This window comes from Hetaerina americana, unplaced genomic scaffold (assembly GCF_022747635.1).
Source record: "Hetaerina americana unplaced genomic scaffold, ioHetAmer1.1.p SCAF_1, whole genome shotgun sequence".
Classification (NCBI taxonomy): Eukaryota; Metazoa; Arthropoda; class Insecta; order Odonata; family Calopterygidae; genus Hetaerina; species Hetaerina americana.
The window spans coordinates 108,944,483-108,963,640 of record NW_027286069.1 but is presented as its reverse complement, the minus strand read 5'-3'; the positions used below and the strand labels follow the sequence as shown (position 1 = coordinate 108,963,640).

General features: G+C 38.6%; 1 protein-coding gene across 1 annotated transcript in view; it reads left to right on the top strand.

The window, feature by feature from the left end:
• neb (kinesin family member nebbish) overlaps window positions 1-19,085 on the top strand; it is a 111,918-nt gene extending 92,833 nt beyond the window's left edge. Inside the window, exons 10-16 of the mRNA XM_071583995.1 lie at window positions 2,431-2,745; window positions 7,179-7,442; window positions 7,770-7,905; window positions 10,281-10,448; window positions 12,129-12,278; window positions 15,279-15,422; window positions 17,614-19,085. Coding sequence (XP_071440096.1) covers window positions 2,431-2,745; window positions 7,179-7,442; window positions 7,770-7,905; window positions 10,281-10,448; window positions 12,129-12,278; window positions 15,279-15,422; window positions 17,614-18,309 — 1,873 coding nt within the window. The 3' untranslated portion in view covers window positions 18,310-19,085. The remainder of the gene's footprint in view (window positions 1-2,430; window positions 2,746-7,178; window positions 7,443-7,769; window positions 7,906-10,280; window positions 10,449-12,128; window positions 12,279-15,278; window positions 15,423-17,613) is intronic.
• Window positions 19,086-19,158: the final 73 nt, after the last annotated feature.

Sequence of the window (19,158 nt, the reverse complement as noted above, 5' to 3'; positions counted from 1 at the left end):
ATTGTCTTTACAACTGCATGTACTGGTTACACAAGTCTTTTTTATCAATTCCATTGTCCAAATGCATTTACTGGTAACCTAAGTCTTATTAAATGAAGAATACAATGTATCTTTCCCCTGTCCTTTATTCACGTACAACCAGTTTCAACGCTCATGTGTCATCATCAGGTGACGCTTGAGCGAATAAACCTAAGTCTTCTCTCAAAACCTGCATTGCTGAACTCTTAATCATTCGCAAGAAGTCCTAAATATATTAGCTATCTCACTTGTTATAGTTTATCTCATCTAACCTTAACTTAGCCTTCCCATTTGAAAAATCTAGTTACTTTACCTTTACATTAGTGTTCTTTTTGGGAAATAGTGGAAAAATATTTTTCATCCTAGAAATAGGAGTAGGTTACATGTTAAGTTTATTGGCAATGCACCCTCACTGGCCTATATCATTGTAATCATTGTTTTTAAATGTTCTTAAATTAATTGTATGAGTTCGTATTGGTGAGTATGTGTACGAGCTTGTATTAGTTCTTCAAAGTTGCATTCTGTCCCTCAGGGCATGCTGAACAGAATGTGGCAAAGCTAATATCTAATGGGGTCTTACAAAAGGAGAATAGTTGTATGAAGAAAACCACACTGAAAAATTCAGCCAAAACAAAAACATAAAATGGCATTTGGGTGCAATGATTAAAAGTAGTTTTAATATTTTAAGCATCATGGAGACTGAGATTAAAATTTCAATGATTCCATACCTTAAAACAGATCACTTTGTCCTTGTGATTTCAATGCTTAGTACCGACATCTTCAATTTAAGCTTTGGGTAAAATTCCAATAATAGTACTGATTTATAATCATTTTGATTAATCTCCTGGTCAAAATCAATTTTAAATGAATTCTCTCCCTAGGCCCTGCTAAATTTCTGAGCCACTTAGCATTTATTATTGTTGAGCATTCTACCATTTAAGGTAGATTTTGGATGGATAGACTGAACGTAACCAAACTACTGAGTATTGACTTTCAAAATGCATTATGACATTGCACCCTACAATAAACTTTTCTTCAATTCCACATATGTACATAATACCTCCCTGAGTGCCATCCAACATTTGTATCCCCTATTCATAACCCTTCCTTTCTAGCCTAACATTCTCCCTCCAATCACAGACTTAAACATTGAATCACCAATCAATATGTTATGCTTCCATTTTCCAGTTTTCTTATGATTTCTCCCAACTCATCCCCCTCTCCTCCCCAACCATACTTAGCACCTCCTCATTTATTTTCCTTTCTGCCCAATACACCTTCTCCATCCTTCTCCCCACCCACATTTCAAAAGCCTCCAATTTACACCTATCATCGGGCTTCAATGATAATGTTTCCTTGCCACACATAACTACACTACACTCCATTCAAAAGTTTTGAAGATCCTTTCCTTAACATCCTTACTCAATGTTTCTGTCATCAATTCCTTCCACCTTGCCAAAGCTTCTTTGCCTAATGTAATTCTTCTCCTTATGTCACTGCTATGGGAGGGAGAAAGGATGTGCTATCGAAGAAGGCTTTATTGTAGTTTAGGGTGTCACCTTGAGTCTTGGTAAGCAAGGCTTACAAGTGTAGCGGTGGTTCTCCTGTGCATTCGTCTAAAACCTACTTTAAGCTGTTAACTATAATTTGTAACTAGGTCAACATTTAATTTGGGCGAATCCTCAAAACACGTTAAGGAGATGGGTACATGCTGAGTGGAGGAGTTAGCTAAGGGTTTCAGCATGCCTTTGCCCCAGACAACATCTGTAGCACACTCCATATGTTAGTTCTTTCTATTTAAGGGCTTGCTTGGACTAAATTTTGTGCTGACATACCTTCATGACTAGTTGACATATGTTTGAACTATGGCCAGTGAAATTCATAATGCTGTGAGAAAAAGCAATGGCTTTCATTCCCCCTCATCCACTCATGAGTTAAAGCAAGAAGTATTTGGATGACAAACATCAATTTTCTGATTGCCCAAGATTTACTCAAAATTTGGCATATATGGATAAGAAAGTATTCCCCCTATCACTCTGTTAATATGTGGATTCTTCACATAATAGAGCTTAGTAACCTGTGAGTCTATCCTCATCAAGTCTAAAAATTCAGGAATATGCAGTGTTATCTCTTATGCAGCATGAATCCGCATGCATATCTTTCAGTTGTATTTATTGGGAGCACTAACATGGAGTTCAGAGTTGAAGAAAATTTCTCGTCAAGCTCTCTTTAGCCTCTAGGTCATTCTTAAGTGTAACGTATCAGTTGCAACAGACAAATTGGTACCATCCAGGTGACAGATGGTCTTCATTTGAACCCAAGTTTTTTCATTAGTAAAACATAATCCCCCCTTATCCACTGTCTCACAGTTCGCACAAGTCTCAGTGGTCATTGAATGCGCAATTGTTGCAGGACATGGGGCGAGCGGGTAGCAGAGGCTGACAAGTGCAAGAGTGCAGAATTAGCATTTCTGCGTCGTCAGGGCCTGGCCGTGTGCCTCAGCAACAAGGAGGATTGTGGTGGTTTGAGTTCGGAAAGCACAGTTGAGAGAGCAGCCTGCCTCATCAACCTGTCTCCTGACCCAGGGTTGAGTGGCACTTTGCTGTACATTCTACCGCCAGGCAAGGTGCGCATTGGGCGTGTTCCCAGTGCAGCATCAGATGAACAAGCTGACTCAGAGGTGGCCGACATTCTTCTGGATGGCCCATTGGTGGGCTCTGATCACTGGTGAGTGGAGGGCGGCATTGGCTATCTCAGGGACTCGTGAAAACTGTCATCAAAAGTAATTATATGAGGTGGTGTGTATGTCCAATGTGAGCAGTTCCTTCCCATTTACAGCAAAATTTGAAACTATCAATTATTGGAAGGTGTTCTTTAAGATTGATAGTGTTTTGTAACACTATGATAGAATTTCTACCAAGAATTATTAATGTACCATATGGCATTCTGGAACTGAATTCTTGGTTAAAATACCAAGAATTCAATTCCAGAGTTGACCATTCCAAAGGGCTCTCTCTATGGAATTTGATCACCTTCCTACCCATTATCCATCATTTAATATTTTGGCAACGAGTTATAAAAATTTTTTTTCATATATATGTTCCAGGTTCTTGAGAGCTTTAATATCATATAGACTTTTAGGACAATCTACTTAAGGCTAAAGTTGATTGTCCCAAATGGTTTGCTCCATGTTCATGAGCAACTGAAGAGATCAGCATGAAAATTTCACTTTGTAATTTATGTTCCTACCTCATAACATTCCTCTTTCTTAAATTTTCCTCTTAATAAATTTAGTGGTGAATATATTTTCAAATTTATATTAATAGTTTTTTGGGATAAAGATAAATGCCCCTCAAGTGAGAGACTTTGGCTGCCAGGAGTAGATTGAGGAGGGGGGATGAGTGCCAGCACGGGATTAGAAGAATGAGACAGTAGCCATCCTTAACTCTTACTGTTGATTTAAGAGAAGGAAGCCAGCGTTGGTTAGGTTTGCTGAGCCAAAAAAAAACCACCCTTAGATGAATACTCTTCAAGATCAGTGATCCTTATTTTCAAGCATGGCGGACGTATCTTTCAACATTTTTATTGTAATTAATTCCTCCTTTATATATTGTATTACCAAGCTATGGTGGAAAATTCATACCACAACTCTACTGCATTTAGTCTTAAAGGAGTCATGTGACTCTTCCCACTTTGACTTTTTTCCCACACTATTTTACAGCTGATTAAGGGATTAGCAACACCTTTACAGATTAACAGGTCCTTTTGAAGTCAAAGTCTGGAAAGCAGTTGGTTCAAGGTGACACCATTCCTGCTTGCCTCTTTGTTCCTCACCCTTCAGTATTGCCCCAGATTGGGTGAGTGCGGCCATCCACTGGGCTAGATGTCCAATTCACTCTTGTATCCTCTCTCTTCATTTGGCAAATACATCGGCACATCACTTTGAAAAATGTTCAATGTCAGCATTTAATTGTTGTCACGAAATCAATGATGTGCAACCTGTTAGACCTACTATCATTGTGATAAATAACTTCAGAACCAAATAATGTTATTTTAATGTTGAAATTATGTCCGCAATGTTCACATATTATAATAACATCAACTTGGTTTTGCAAAGAGATTTTTGGTTTGTACAATTTTGATAAATCGAAGCAAAAATTTATGTCAAGCATTAAATATGTTTCAAAAAATCTAAAATCATTTTATGGAAAAATGAGAGATTTTTGGGATTCTCCTAAATTTTAGGAGACCCTAGAAAACTTACGTTTTCCTTCAACTCATTTCCTGAATCAATGATGTAGTTCAGCACTTGCTTCCTATGGTATTTTGCCTAAAATTCTAAAAGTTCCCGATTCAGGAATCCAGACTGAAATTTTTGCTTCTTAGGTTGATTGGCACTGAGAAACATAATAAAGTAAAGGTACACTTCATAAATGATTCAAAATAAACTGAAAAAACTTATACAGAGAGGTTCTGCGCAAGCAATCATATAAGAAGCATGCAATAGAAGAGCATATTCGAGTCTGCCATTCCCAAAAGTGGAGATCATTAGCATTTCGAAGTGTTCTCTATTGAACTATGGATATTTCGTGTGTAGCACTTGGAACTCCAGGTATGCTAACAAAGGTGATGATTGTGTGATGAGAGCATTCCCTTTCACCAAGTGTTGGCGGATGAGAGAACTGAAGGATATGAGACCCAGAGGTAGAAGACTGCTGGCCAAAGCATTCCCTCTCACCCTTACTGTTGGTAGATGAGGACAGTGCACCTACTCAAGAGATAGAACTGTTTAGATTGTGACATTAGCTATTTAGTCATGAAATGTCCGCCTGTCAGTGCAACAATATTTTTGGAATCTGTCTCAGATTATGAGAATCAATTTTCAGGAGAAATCATATGATTAGTAGCCATTTTTATGATTTTCATTCGGTCATAAAACTGTTAACATTAAATTGCTTCTTCTATTTACAAACAATGTTTGTGGTTCTATCAATTTATTTTTTTAAGAATTCTCCAAGCTTTGTTGGGTCACTCTAGCCGATGCACCTCCTTATAGGCAGCTGTATCATGAGGGAGTAAAATTGGAGTGATTGGATGTAGCATAAAAGTCAAAAAGTGTTATCACACATGTGCATTCATTTTTAGAAATGTAGAAGACAGTCTTTGAAATTCCCTGAAAAAAGTACTAGAGGGAAAATAAATATTCAGAAATGCTCGATTACATCAGGAAAGTTTTTCTTGGGGCATTGCTACAGTTCCAAGACAAGACTGGGTTCCTCACAGCAGAAAACGTTAGGGCTATTCCCAAAGAGAAAATCAATTTCAAGTAATCCACTAGCTCTGTACTTGGAGTTTTGTGATTCCTTGACTTCAAGTTTCAGGAAATTCAATGATGGTGAAAACCTCTTGATAGAAAAAAGAGGCATTACCTTTGCAAGAGTGTAATTTCATTGAAAAATTAATTTTTTACAAGAAAAATGTAGCATTTGGCCAATATTTATGTGGATGAGGCCTAGATAAATCAGAACCGTGTTAAAAATTAATCTGTTAAGGTTCTCTAGGGAATAGTGGTCATGTCAATGTGGAGTATTGGTCAAAAATGTCAACATGTGGAGGTGGCCAATTTATAATAGGGCATGCCAGATCTGCTGATACAGACTCCATAGCGGAAGCAGTGCTAGAATTTCAAGGTATAATAATGTTTCACATAGCCTGAGTACCATTCAGATGTGAACGGAATTCCTTCCAAAGTAGATTTCATCTACTCGTAAACTGTTTGAAGAAGGTTGTGTGTGTTTTGGACAACACCAGCTACCACTCACTGCAGATAGAGGAGCCAACAAGTTCCGAGTAAAGGAAGGCAGATACAGATCAAGTGGCTGGAGAAGAAAGGAATTAAGCACATTCCAGCTGTTACACAAGATTAGCTGCTGTCGCTGCTGGGCAGCAAAAATACCAATAAACCATAAGCTATTTTTGTCTTGAAAAGAGAGCATTAAGTTGTACATCTGCCACCAAGCCATTGCCAGGACAGCCAAATTGAGATGGCATGGGCTCAAGTGAAGAGAGAGGTTCCAGAAATGAGCACAATATTAAAATTGGAAGAAGTGGGAAAGCTTAGACATTAGGCTTTGGATAGGGTAATGAAAGAAGAATAGATGCATGCATTTGTCATTCGGGAGGACTTGAGAAGAGGGACTATGCAATGCTTGTTATGTAAGAGACAATGTGATGGAGCCTATCATCATTCACTTTTGAGAGGAAAGTGAGGAAAGCAATGACTTGGAAGGCGATTGCTGATGCAGGCAATGTCTTGCATGCCATATCCAGTGGCATATAGATAGATAGTCATCTTTATTTTGGGGTAAGATTGAGACTGTGGGGTCTCGGTATAGAAGGTGTCTATAAAACAGAATTAGTTGATGTTGGAAAAGAAATTCTATTCTTTTTGTGTGTCATTTCTTACTTTGATCGGTAACAATTACCAAAGGGAATATTTTCTATTGTGATTAAAAATTACTGCTGCTTTTGTTACCTCACATTATTTGTGCATAAATGCTTTAATAATAATAAATTAGACATGTTATTCTCTTGAATTATTTGTTATTCTCTTGAATTATTTGTATGCCATGCTGCTCTTGAGGTTCACGAGACCTGTTCTCAAGATCTAAGGGTAAATGTTAGCGCATCAAAAGAGACAATTTTGCTGGCTTATATTAAACAAGACAGCAAACTAAAAATTAATGGTCATATTGGCTTAAATTATGTCTTCCGTGGCAAGAGATGGGCTGAACCTTGTGAGAGCTTTGGTTTTAGATACCTTATTGACTTTTTTGCTTTGAAATATGGGAATTTGGTTTTTGTGATGAAAAATATCATCATTAATACTTTCTATCCACTTGCATGACAAATTGTAATTCCTTTCTAAGCTAATAAAAAATCAATTTTTTCAGGTGTAACTAATTTCATGTCATGGGAACTTGAAAAATCTCTAACCACATTTGAAAATCTCCAAAACCAATCTGAATTAACCTTCAAAGGCGACTGCAGATTTGGAATTAATGGATCTCCAGGCCTAATGCATCAAATCAGATCAGTTCTTCCTTGTCTCAGTGATGAACATCGAGTGTTGATGGAATTACTTTCTTCTCCTTCTGCAGTGTGGTCGAGAACAATGCAGGGAAGCTAACGCTGCACCCTGGACCCATGGGCCCGTGGGATACTTACGTGAATGGTCACTCTGTACCCACTGGCACGGAACTTGCCCTTAAGCATGGTGATCGCCTTGTCATTGGCGGCAATCACTTCTTCCTTGTCAACAACCCCTCAGAGCAATCACCCAAGGGTGGGAATATGAAGACCAACAGTCACTTTGTTGACTTTGAATTTGCAAGGCAAGAGCTGAAGCTAATTCAGGAAGAGAGGTGGGTTGAAATGAGTCATTTGATTTATTCTTTTCCATAAATATATTCTATTGCTATACAATTCCACATATTAGTATAGTTTAGAGACCTACTCTCTAAACTTTCTATTAATTTGGCATTCATGACAAAGTCATTTCATACAATGCACCAGAATGTATATTTCCATTTGCTGTGAAATATCTAAAATTGTGAAATTTTTCTTTCTTGCTTTTCCAATGAAGGCATTTTGCAGGTTTGTATGCAATATGAGACATGGGATCATTGCTCATATGGCTTCACCTCTGACTCTGAGGTGAGTGCTCTCATAATTTTTGATTATCTCTTTAGGTTGAAACGAGAGCTGGAAAAGGCAAAGCAAAATGCAGTGAAGGAGCTGCAGAGGGCAAATGAAGAGGCAGAGGGCAAGCTCAAAGAGCAGCGGTTGGCCTTTGAGAAACAAATCAACACCCTGGGACATACGCTTGTAAGTTGTTTCATGCAAATGACTGATTATATGAACTGTTAAGAGTGACTATGATGTTTCATGGCAGGTATACTGGGTGCGGTGCTTATCTCCGGACAAATTTCAATTTGAGTTTCCCGCCATATCGTAGTTCAACTGAAGGTCACGGTTGGCATTCTTGAAAGCTACAGGCACCTAGTAAACAGTCATAACCTCAAATTAGCCGAGATGTTATGTAAATGTTCGGAGTACAATCGAAGCGCTGTTTTATCGTAAAAGTTCGTGCTAGGCATTGCCCAGTGAAATAGTTTGATTCTTCTGGTACTCCAGATCAACTGTATACAATATTGTGGCCAAGTATAGTGCTTTGGAGAAGTCTGGGGAAGGTTTTGCTAACCCGGCAAGGAAACCTTATTCAAGGAAATGCTCAGGTGCTGGTTTCAGAGGAATTTTGTAATTTGTTGCAAATTTGCAAATTTTGAAGAATATTGTGAAACTGTGGATGGTTACTGTGGCCTTGGGGAGACAATATGTCTTTCAACAGGATGGTGCACCTGCTCATAAAGAGTCATTTAGTCCAAAACTGGCTCTCAGATAACATTGACATGTTCTCGTCATAGGAGTTCTGGCCCCCGAATACCCCGCTTTTAAATCCTTCGACTATTATGTTTGGGGCGTAGTCGAAAGAGTTACCGGTTAGACAAGGCACCTTAATGTTGCATCCCTATGCACCATTATTGTAGCAGAATTCATGAAGATGGACAGCACTGTTTTAAAGAGTGTGTACAATCAATTCAGGACAAGATTGGAGGCGGTCATTGCAGCTGAAGGGGGTTACATTGAATAATGTTACTCTTGACAGATACCACTACTTGTCTGAGTGCGATTTGAAAAGTAAGATCTATTTTTTTTCATGAAAAATCAAATTTATTCTCAACTTTGTGTACATGTGTGTACAGTCGTCAGTTGGCTTTTACGATGCGGCGTGAGAAAGGTACGACACCGGTATTATAGCTGCTTACAAGGATGTAAAAAGTAATTGATTGTCAAGTCGGCTATGCAGAAAAATAGCTAAATGCTCAACCTTTCCAACGATGTATGCAAAGTTGAGGATAAATTTGATTTTTCATGAAAAAAATAGGAGGCCTTACTATTCGAATAACCCTCGTATGTAAAAGGATTTTCATTTTCATTTGTCCAGATTTAACTGCTGCACCCTGTATATACCCACCTGCATATGCAGTCCTCTTCTGCTTTAATTGATCTAGTGGAAGGTTGTCCACTATTTTTGGTAGATTTCATAAAATGCCTTCAAACAAAGTATGAATGGCTTTTTTTTTACATGAGCTTACTACACATAACCAGACAAAAATTATGCCTTAAGCATAAATTAAAAGTGCAAATTACATCTTATTTTTGCTCTTAGCTAGTTTCCCATTGAGAAGTATATGTGTTTAGGAGTGAAATTTGAGATTATCTTTGTCCGATGCTCATTGAATATTATTGTTACTAAGTGGAAAGTATAAGTACCCCGTTTTTGCTCAGTTTTTAAAATAGCCATAAATTGATCAACACAGAAAACTGATCCCACCTTAGTGAGATAATGGGGAAAAATTTCGAGTCTTATAACATTCTGGACACCAAAGTAAAGTTCAAATGGTGCATATAAATATGATAAAATCTGTAGCAGAAACGGGATGGCTGAATATAAGTAGCTTTGGGTACAGAAAAGAAAGTGATATTCTGTGAAAATTGTGGATTAGAACCATGCCAATATCCAAGGAATATTAATAAGTTTCTCAAAATCCATGAGCTGTATCTTGTTAGTGTATATAAGATAGTCAATACAGAAAAGAGTGTGCAGTCCTACTTAGTCCCATTCTTGGTGCGTTGTTCAGTATATTTTGGTTGTGTAAGCTGATCTACCCCCTCAGACTTGTTGATCCCACCCAGATTGATTGGTTGTATGTGTGCAGATGGGTCTCCTTAATGTGAAGGCTCATCGACTCTTGGACTTACTTTGTGCCACATACTACCGCTAAGAGGTCACCCACCCACGGAGGTGTGCCATCTCACAGAAATCCTAGGTCTGCTAGACTGGGATGTGTCTGATTTCCATAGGAAAGGCACAATCATTCGTGGGAAAATCAGACAATGTAATATTCATTTTCTAGAAGAAATTATTTTAATTTTTGCGGGTTAAATTATTCTGTTTGTGTAATAATTTTGATGGTGCAATTTGTATATTTCATAAATTTTGTGCGTGCTCTTTGATTATTTTACACTATGTTCTTTGATGTATCCTATGCTCAACCATTTATCTCCGATATGTCCTGGGATATTCCATCAAATAAAGCATTCCCATTGTTTCTCTTTGCCACTGGCTGTTGCTTCAGGCGCAGCAGGAGGAGCTGTTGGAGTGTGTGGCACGGGCCAAAGGGGAGCTGGAGCACCAGAAGGCAGCCCTCGAGGCTGAGTTGCAGAGGGGGCGTGAGAAGAAGATGGCTGCTGCTGAAAAAGCTCTCTCCACCAGCATCAGCCCATATACGTCCAATTTTTTTCAAGTGTGTATACGCTCAAGTGTGGTGGTACAGGGCTTGAGCTAGGACCGATGCAATGAATGAAGGCAAAGTTCATGCTGGAAGTGATTAAATACACTAGTGGGGGTGCCCATGATTAATTTCCTCTCTAAATACATCTGGTGACCTCTATGCCCCTAGGCTAAGTCACTTGTCTTTAGTGGCCGTTTCACAAAGCCGCCAGTCAATTTACAAGCCCTATATAGTGTACTCTTGCAGGAATTTCCAATGAAAATGAATACACTCCAGCTTTTATCAAGTCTCCTTTTCAGAGAATGTGTAATTTGGAGTGATTAGTTTTGCATTTGTCAGAAAATTTGGAAAAGCTAACAAACAATTAAGATTTATTAGATGAGTACTGGGTAAATGTGATGAAAAGGTCAGAAAGAAATGCTTTCTTTTGCATTTTAGGCATAATTTAGAATATACTGCTAGTATATGGGATCATGGCGAAGTTGGATTGATTACCAGATAAGAATGCTCGCAGCATAAAGAAGCTAGATTTGTAAAACATTGTTATGATAAACTTAGTAACGTATCCAAAATATTAGAGGAGCTAGGCTGGGATTCACTCATGGAGTGAAGGTTAAATTACAGATTAAATCTCTTGCATAAATTGGAGGGATGTCTCTTTAGCAATGATATTGAAAATTTATTATTACCCCCATCGTACTACGGTAGGAGAGATCATGTCACTAAAATTAGAGAGATTAAGTGTAGAACAGGTAGATTTAAGATATAATTTTTTCCCTAAATTACAATGGATCAGAATAACATTGTCCGACCACGGTAGAGGTAAAAATATTCATTAATAATTAATAATTTTAAATTCATTCAGGGTGAATAAAGTTATATCATTTGAAGGAGTCCTTAGATTGGTGCAATGCAGTTCTCCATTAATTTCTCCGACATCAGTTAATGTCTTCATGCCTTCATATTTGTTCTCATTTTCACCTGCAATTATTTCACGCATCTCATATAACGCAGTCTTCCTCTATTCTCCCTTCTTCCTATTCACTTTTCCCGTGATGACCATCCATTAGGCCGTTACATCTCAAAATGTGCTAAATAATTTGATCCCTTCTTTTCAGTTTTCATTCAGCTTTTTTTTTCTCCTCCTAAGTATTGGAGTTAATAGTTATTTCTCTGACCCATTCAATCATCCTCTTGAAGTAGCATCAAATGTCCATCTCTTCTAAACTTCTCTTTTCTGCATCTGTTATTGACTATTCCACACTACAACAGAAGAGTATTCTAGTTACTCATTTTAATGATGCACATCCTTACTTTTGGGTTTATGTTACTGACTTCTAAGCTATTTTTGTCAGCTGTCAGTAGATTCTCCTATGGAAGAACACTCTCTTCATGGACTGCTCTACAAGTTGTTTGCTTTCCGGTCCTTACGTTGTTGTTGATTCTGATTTCCAAATTAGGGGATCTTCTGCATGCAGCTTTCAGTTCTCCTGCTTAATAGGGCTGCTTCCTTCTGCTCTTCTGCCGCAGACCATAGACTTTATTTTGTTTTTTGTCTACAAATGGTACCTCTTCTGCTTTAACATTGCTTGTATTTGTTTTTTTTTGAGATTTTTAATAAGATAAATTTTTTCATTCAATTTTGAACGTTCAATATGCTTTCCTTTTGTTTGACTGGACTGCCCATCCCAGGATCTGGAGGATGTACTGAATCACATGGAGATCCTTCAGGAGGAAGCCGATGCCATTTCAGTGGAGGGGGAGGCAAGTGCCAGCTTGCATGAGATGCAGTTCATGGTGAAGGAAGCCAATGGATTGTGCAGGAGCCACAACTTGACTTATGTAAGTCTTTTCAGTTTTAACAAAACATGGATCTCTGATTTTTGCACATTCTCTTGGGAAATGTGCTTATCCTTTTTGATCTGCATTGAAATGCCGCCACCAATTTAATTTTTTTTCCCCTGATAAAACTATGTCTACACATTTTTGAGTCTCTTTGTATTACACCGTGGTTTGCAGTAGTTTAGGGGTAGAGCTTTGGACTGCTGACCGAAGGGCCCGCGTTCGATTCCTGGCCAAGTAAGTCTCTCTGGGCATCCTTAGCTCCACCCGAGGCTATGTGATTTTACAGGCACCAGATCTTCCTGGGAAACCATAACCGGCACAGGGAAAGGGTCTGGCCCCCCTTATTACCCTGATATGTGAATTGCACATGCTGCTAGGCTTAGTTCTGGGTGAACACTAACATCACCTACCAAACCGACCTTTGGGTTGATTAGTGTTTTTTGTATTATACCTAAAATATACTCTAATAAATGGATGTACCAGTGTTTTGGTTGCCAGGAGTTAATCCAAAAATAAATAAATGAGAGTTTCAAAAGTGTATGTCTTCTTAATGTTGGCCACAGTAATATTCAGTGCTATTTTGAACTCCATAGTGCAATTTTGATGGACCATTTTTATTTCCCACAAGAAATCACTTAAAAATTTGTCCATCCTTCTCTATCACAGTCTTCAAGATACCACCTCCAATTGAAATGCTCTGCATCTACCTTTCCTGTCTCTCTAGGATTGCAGCCTACAATCCCCTCTTCTCCCTAAACATACCTATTACTTCTAGATTTTTTTCTTTCTGTCCATTTTACCTTTTCCATCCTTCTCCAAACCTGTTTCTCAACAGTCTCCAACGTAGATGATTATAGTTAGTTGTGTCTTCCTAAGAGTACCCATCTCAACTCTCAATCTATCACTCACACCTGATCAGTATGAAACATGTACAGGCTGTGAATAAGTCACCAATCCCTCCAATCTACTTCTATTCCCTATTATATCATCATTTGATAGTGGGATATATTTATTGCAAATCTAAGCATAAACTATCTTTTCGGCAGCAGAAGGTAGGTGAAGGAAATAAACTGTTTCATACTATACCTAATTAACTAATGAATTTCAAAACATAAATATCAGACTGCAGATATCTGTATGCAGGGCATAAACAACCAAAGCATAACTTTTATTGTACACTCTCATACCAGCTTACTTTCAGCCGTATAATTAATTATAAAACTTAGTTAACCTGCTGATATATAGACCTGCCTTTCCCTTTATGAATAAAACATTCCATAATCTTGACATGCAAAATAACAGATTCATACCTTACCCATAGTCTAAATGAAGTATTTGCCAATTATATTCTCGTTAATGGTGTTTCATTGCAATTGCCTTTCATTTATGCTAATGAGAAGAAACCTTACAGCATGGTTGAGGCATGTTACCTTTGAGTAGATACTCTTGTCACTCTATTTGAAGAATCTATCTCCCTAGTCTTGTCCATGTTCTTGAAGGAAAGTTCAATCGTTGATGTCAACTGATTATTGCTGTGCATGCTAGATCAGCTGCACTCACACCTTGCCCCTGATTTTCAGTGATTTTACTTTTCATTTAAACTGTTATTTTTTATTTTTATTCTCTTATGGCTTTCTTCTTATTGATTTTTTGTCGAGGTTAATTATAAAACTATGCACAAAATATTATTATATTTTGCACAAAAATCACCAATAATATGTTTGAACACAAGTTTGTAAAAATATTGATTACTAGTGATGTTAAGATGCTTGCAGAACGAGTGCTATAGACAAACTGCAGTAGCAGGCACGCAATGAAACTAGGAATTTTCCTCTCCTCGTCTCTCGTTATGCAAAAAGTTGCTTGCTGAGCAAATCACTTTCCAGACCAATGTTTTTGCTTGTTATGCAAATTTGTCACTGTGTGAATTGTCGTTAAGTGAGATTCCACTGTAGATATTAGAAAAGGGATAGGAACACATATGAAAGGCAAACACAGGAATGGTGGGGAAGGTGGACTTGAGCAGATCACAATCACTAAAAAGTTTTTCTTGACCAGGACTTGAAGCAAGGATCTTTGACGTACCATCCTTGTTAAAACTGCTAACAAAGAGCAATATCTCTATTACTTCAGCTGCCACCGATTGTGCATTAAATGCTCTCTCCTATACTCCCTCTCTACCCATAGTCACCCTGTCTGTAATAACCCGAACTCCCTGGACATATTGCTACGCAATTTAAGCAACACTCTCCTCCCTCGCATTTATCCCGTCTCTCTCCTCAATTAAAAAATCCTCCAATACATTCATGCTCCCAAATCCTTCCCAGACAGCCACTCATACACCCTCTCTAATTGTACTTCATACTTCCTGGAAATTCAGTCCCTCAAACATATTCTCAAAGGTCTCTTTCCCATAATTAGAAACCAAAAAACAATGGCAAACAATTTATGTAAATGCCCCTCAGTTACTTATTAATAATAAACAACCTGCCAATTAAGCATAAATATATATTAAAATCCATGCACACACAATCAAACACTCACACGAAGAAATTGATGAACGTTGAGAGTATACAAAGAAGAATAAGTTGCAGTGTAGAAAAATCTGACATAGGAAATATGTGGCATGGATGAGCTTGGTAAGATCATAAAGAATAATTTAAAAAATATGGAGAAACCTATGGTTGATGTGCTGGGATGGACAGTGATATTATCCTTCTTAATTGATTTGACATCAATGGAAACCTTGACCTCTCATTTTTTTTATTTCATTTTTAGGAAGTGTTGAGTTATGTTTTTTTTTCATAGTTGTCAACAAAATTGGCACCAAAATGTAGACCGAGGAATTGATGCACCTCAGGGTATTGAAAGAACTGTTTTTCAAATCTGCCAACATCTACCTGTGGCTGCATAGGTTTCCAGTTCCTGGAGCAATAGAATTGTCCTTATATTTTTCTTAGTTACAACTTCTCATTGATTTTCTCTCTTTCTTACCAGGGATTCCAGCATGTGCAGGTGTTAAACACTGATGGTCTCCTTCAACCAAAGGTGAAAGTTTGTGACTTGGAGAGGAAAGCATGGACCTATTGGGACCAAGGCCATTTCATCCATGTTCTGAATGTCTTGAGGGATTATGAAGAAGTGAGTTGAATCCCCCCCATTAGTTGTGAAAACTTTTTTGGACTGCCTAAATAGATTTAAGAGGATGCCTCGATAACATAACTGGCTAGAGCACTCAGCCGAACATTGAGGGATCTGGGTTCGAATCCCAGTCAAGGCAAAATATTTCTATACTCTGAAATTGTTGCATTGGTCTAAATAGGTGTTTTGTTGACTTACAGGGTCTGTCCCAAGAATAAGTAGGCTCAATATGGGGAATAAATGCACTGTAGGTCATGGTACAAGTTACAAAAACTCTTCAAAATAACAGCCTTGTGCATTGACGCACCGATGCCAGCGCCTTGCCAGTCATCGTACATTTCCTGGAAAGCATTGACAGGAACCTCATTCAGGCATCTTGTCATGGCCCCTCTGATGTTGTCCAACGTTCCACAATGGTTGCCTTTTTATTCCTGGGAACAAAGAGTAGTCCTTAGGTGCCACATGAGGGCTATGTTGTGGCTGGGGCAGTGATGCCACCTTGTGCTTGTCCAGGTACTTGGTACATCATGAGGGAGGCAGTTCGAGATGGCACGTTGTAGTGGTGCAGCTTCCAGTTAGAAAAGATCTCATTCCTGATGCATTTAACTTTTTGTACACTCCTTGATTTTAATTTTTGAAGGCTAATGCGGTAACAATTATTTTCACAAATCTGTATCTCAATGAATAATTCAAATGTTCAATCATAAACCATTTGCTTAGGCCAGCTGAACCCAATAAAATTATCCTAGTTGTATATAAATGTTGTAGCATTTGCGCTGCATATATGAAGGGCTATATATAGGGGAACTTTTTATTGTTACCATATTTTTCGGCTCATAAGACACATCCTGATTTATTAGGTTAGAATTTACAAAAATTATTTGGATCAGAAAGAAAAGGAGCCAAGTATTTTGATGCTAGCTACACACATGGCAACATTTATTCATCCTAGAATCCCAGAAAGACAACATCCCTGTGCCAAAATGCCTTTAAGCTACCTTTTTTCCATGTTCTGAAGCATAATTCATGAATCCAAGTTTAAAAACAATACTGTATGACAATCTCCTCTCTTAACATCCCATGAGGTTATTATCAATTGAACTTCATATGTGACACTTAAATTTACGTTATTACTTCAATATTATCAAAATTTGTATTAAAAGAAACGATTTTTCTCTGCCTATACTTGTTAGTAAATATTTTTCTGGCAAATTGGCTTTTGCTCATAGGTGGGAGTTATACCCTGAATACCCCTATAGGCTAATTTTAGAGAACATTTTGAAGTAAAAAAAATCCATCTAATGGACTGGGAAATACGGCGCTAAAAATGATCAAGATAGAAACGTACTTTTTATTTGTTATTCTAAAGAATTCTCAACTCAAGTCACCTTCTGAGATGAGTAAGCAGTTGCATTGTCGGCAAGAAGACCTTTGGTGATCATACCGCACCATTTCACTTTCTATGCATCATACAATGTACTCAGCAAGGTGAATTAATAGGAACCAGTGATAGTCTGACCCTTTTCAGGTTGTTTGTTTAGATGACTTCACGACAGTCCCAAAAAATAGGCAGCATGACCTTCCCTGCACTCTTCTGCACCTTAACAATTTTGGTGGGAGGTGAGTTGCTGTGCTTCTACGCCTTGCTCATCTCTTTGTTCTGTGGATCATACTGATATATCCATGGTTCATCCATTGTTACCAGACTACCAAAAAATACTTTTCGTCTAGCTCTAAAAGATTCAGCATCTTGCTGGACAGGTCAAACCATGTTTACTTCTGGAAATGAATGAGTAGTAGTGGGACGGAGTGTGCTGACACCTTTAACGTGTGTAGTTCTTCATGAATAATGTCCCATGCACTACCCTGCTGTTTCATGTGAGTGATGATATAGGAGTGACTCAAGGCTTTGTGGCCAATCCTCGCCATGTGACTATATTTTTCCCCCTTGCAATGATTCATGTCAAGTATCTTCTGTCACATGCATTGAATATCATGGATGGGAATTGTTTGGAGGCCTATCTCATCCCTGCTGAGAGCTCCTTTTCCAGCAGCATCTGCTGCTTGATTCCCAGTAGAATGCAGAACAAAAATCTATTTATACGTAGAACAAAAGTAAATTACCCATTGTAACACAGTTTTTATTGGGATAAGCAAATGAACCAATTCTTTTTTCCCTTTCCGTCCACAGGGAGACAGCCTGCAGGCTATGTTTGATTGCAGTGAATCATGGGAAGCTGAGGAAGAGGAGCTGGGAAGGGAAGTGAGCCTGAGTGGCAGTGGGCAATGGGCCTCCCCTACGAGGCAAGCGGGCATTGTCATAGAGATGGGATGTGTCACAAAGGTGCTCAATGACAGCATTTCACAGTTGTCATCATCCATGCTACAAGAGGATGATGAGAGTGACAAAGACTGCTCTGGAGATGAGAGTCGGCTGCGACTGAGGGAGCGAATGAGCATAGGGCGTGGATTGGAGATCGGTGATTGCTCATCACCGGGCATCCAAGGCAAAGTGGAGGACGAAGTGAATGCTGCCCTGTTGGCCATTGAGGAGGCGACAGAGGACCTGCTGGCCATCTTCTCAAGGGTGAGCCTGCCCCTGGTGAGCGACCCCATCCCTGCAATTGAGGAGTTTGAAATGGCAATGCATAGGATGAGGGCAGAAGTGGAGAGTGCCATCAATGGGACTTGCGCGGGCACAAGTAGTGATAAGGAGATGGGAGGGTGGAATGAGGGAGAAGTGGAAGCAGAAGGGTCACCTAGGGAAATGATGCACAAGTCATGCATCGTCATGACCCCAGTCAAGTCGAGCCTCAGGTCACCAGCATGCACTGAGAATGGTGGACCGAAAAAAGTCAGGTTCTTCTTTCCCGATGTCAGTGAGTGATAATTGGGTTTATGCTGTCACTTGTGTTGGGTATGGAATGAAGGTTATGGCCCATTGGTCGGCTGTTTCCATGGCAACCACAGCCGACCAAGAGCACAAAATTTCATAGAACTTATGGAATTTCTTCTTGCTAGCATTTTTTCGTGAGTGTGTCTTATTGGCAACTCTGAATAGGAAACAATCATGATTAGAGGCATCATTTTTGGATGCCCCAGGGACTGGAATGGTTTCAGACTTATATCCCAGGATATATTCTCCGTGACAGAAGTGATTTGTCCAATCTTTGACTGATTGATGAAACATTCATTGGCAGGCATGGTAGCAGAGATTGGTGTTCAGGTGTACCACTCCTCACGTGAGTGTTCTGCTGTTGTGTGCCATTGATTCCTCAAGAGCAGATAATAGTCAACCCGATTGACACAGTTGACTGCATCATTTAGCTTATGAGCACATCACTCTGGATGTTGTGCCCTGACAATTCAAGCAGTAGTCACGGATTTTAGGGGATCACCTTATCCCTCCAAATGTTGCTTCTGTTAATCATGTGAGCAATTTTGGTTCATCAACTTGTTCTGCCGAGTGAGGTTGACATTGTTTCCCCATTTTTTAAAATCCAGAGACATAAACTAACTGAACTCAACTCTAAGTAAGGTGCTTTTATTAATGATATGAACTAGTTATCATGTTAGACAAATTTGTGCCATAGCAATGTTTAAATTTTATCTGCTAAAATGCCTTTGTATCATATAATATTTCTTTAGATTTGATAATTAACTTTTATAACTCACTGTTTTGTATATTAACTTTGTGATTTTCTAACTTATTTGTTTTTGTTAAATAAAATTTCAA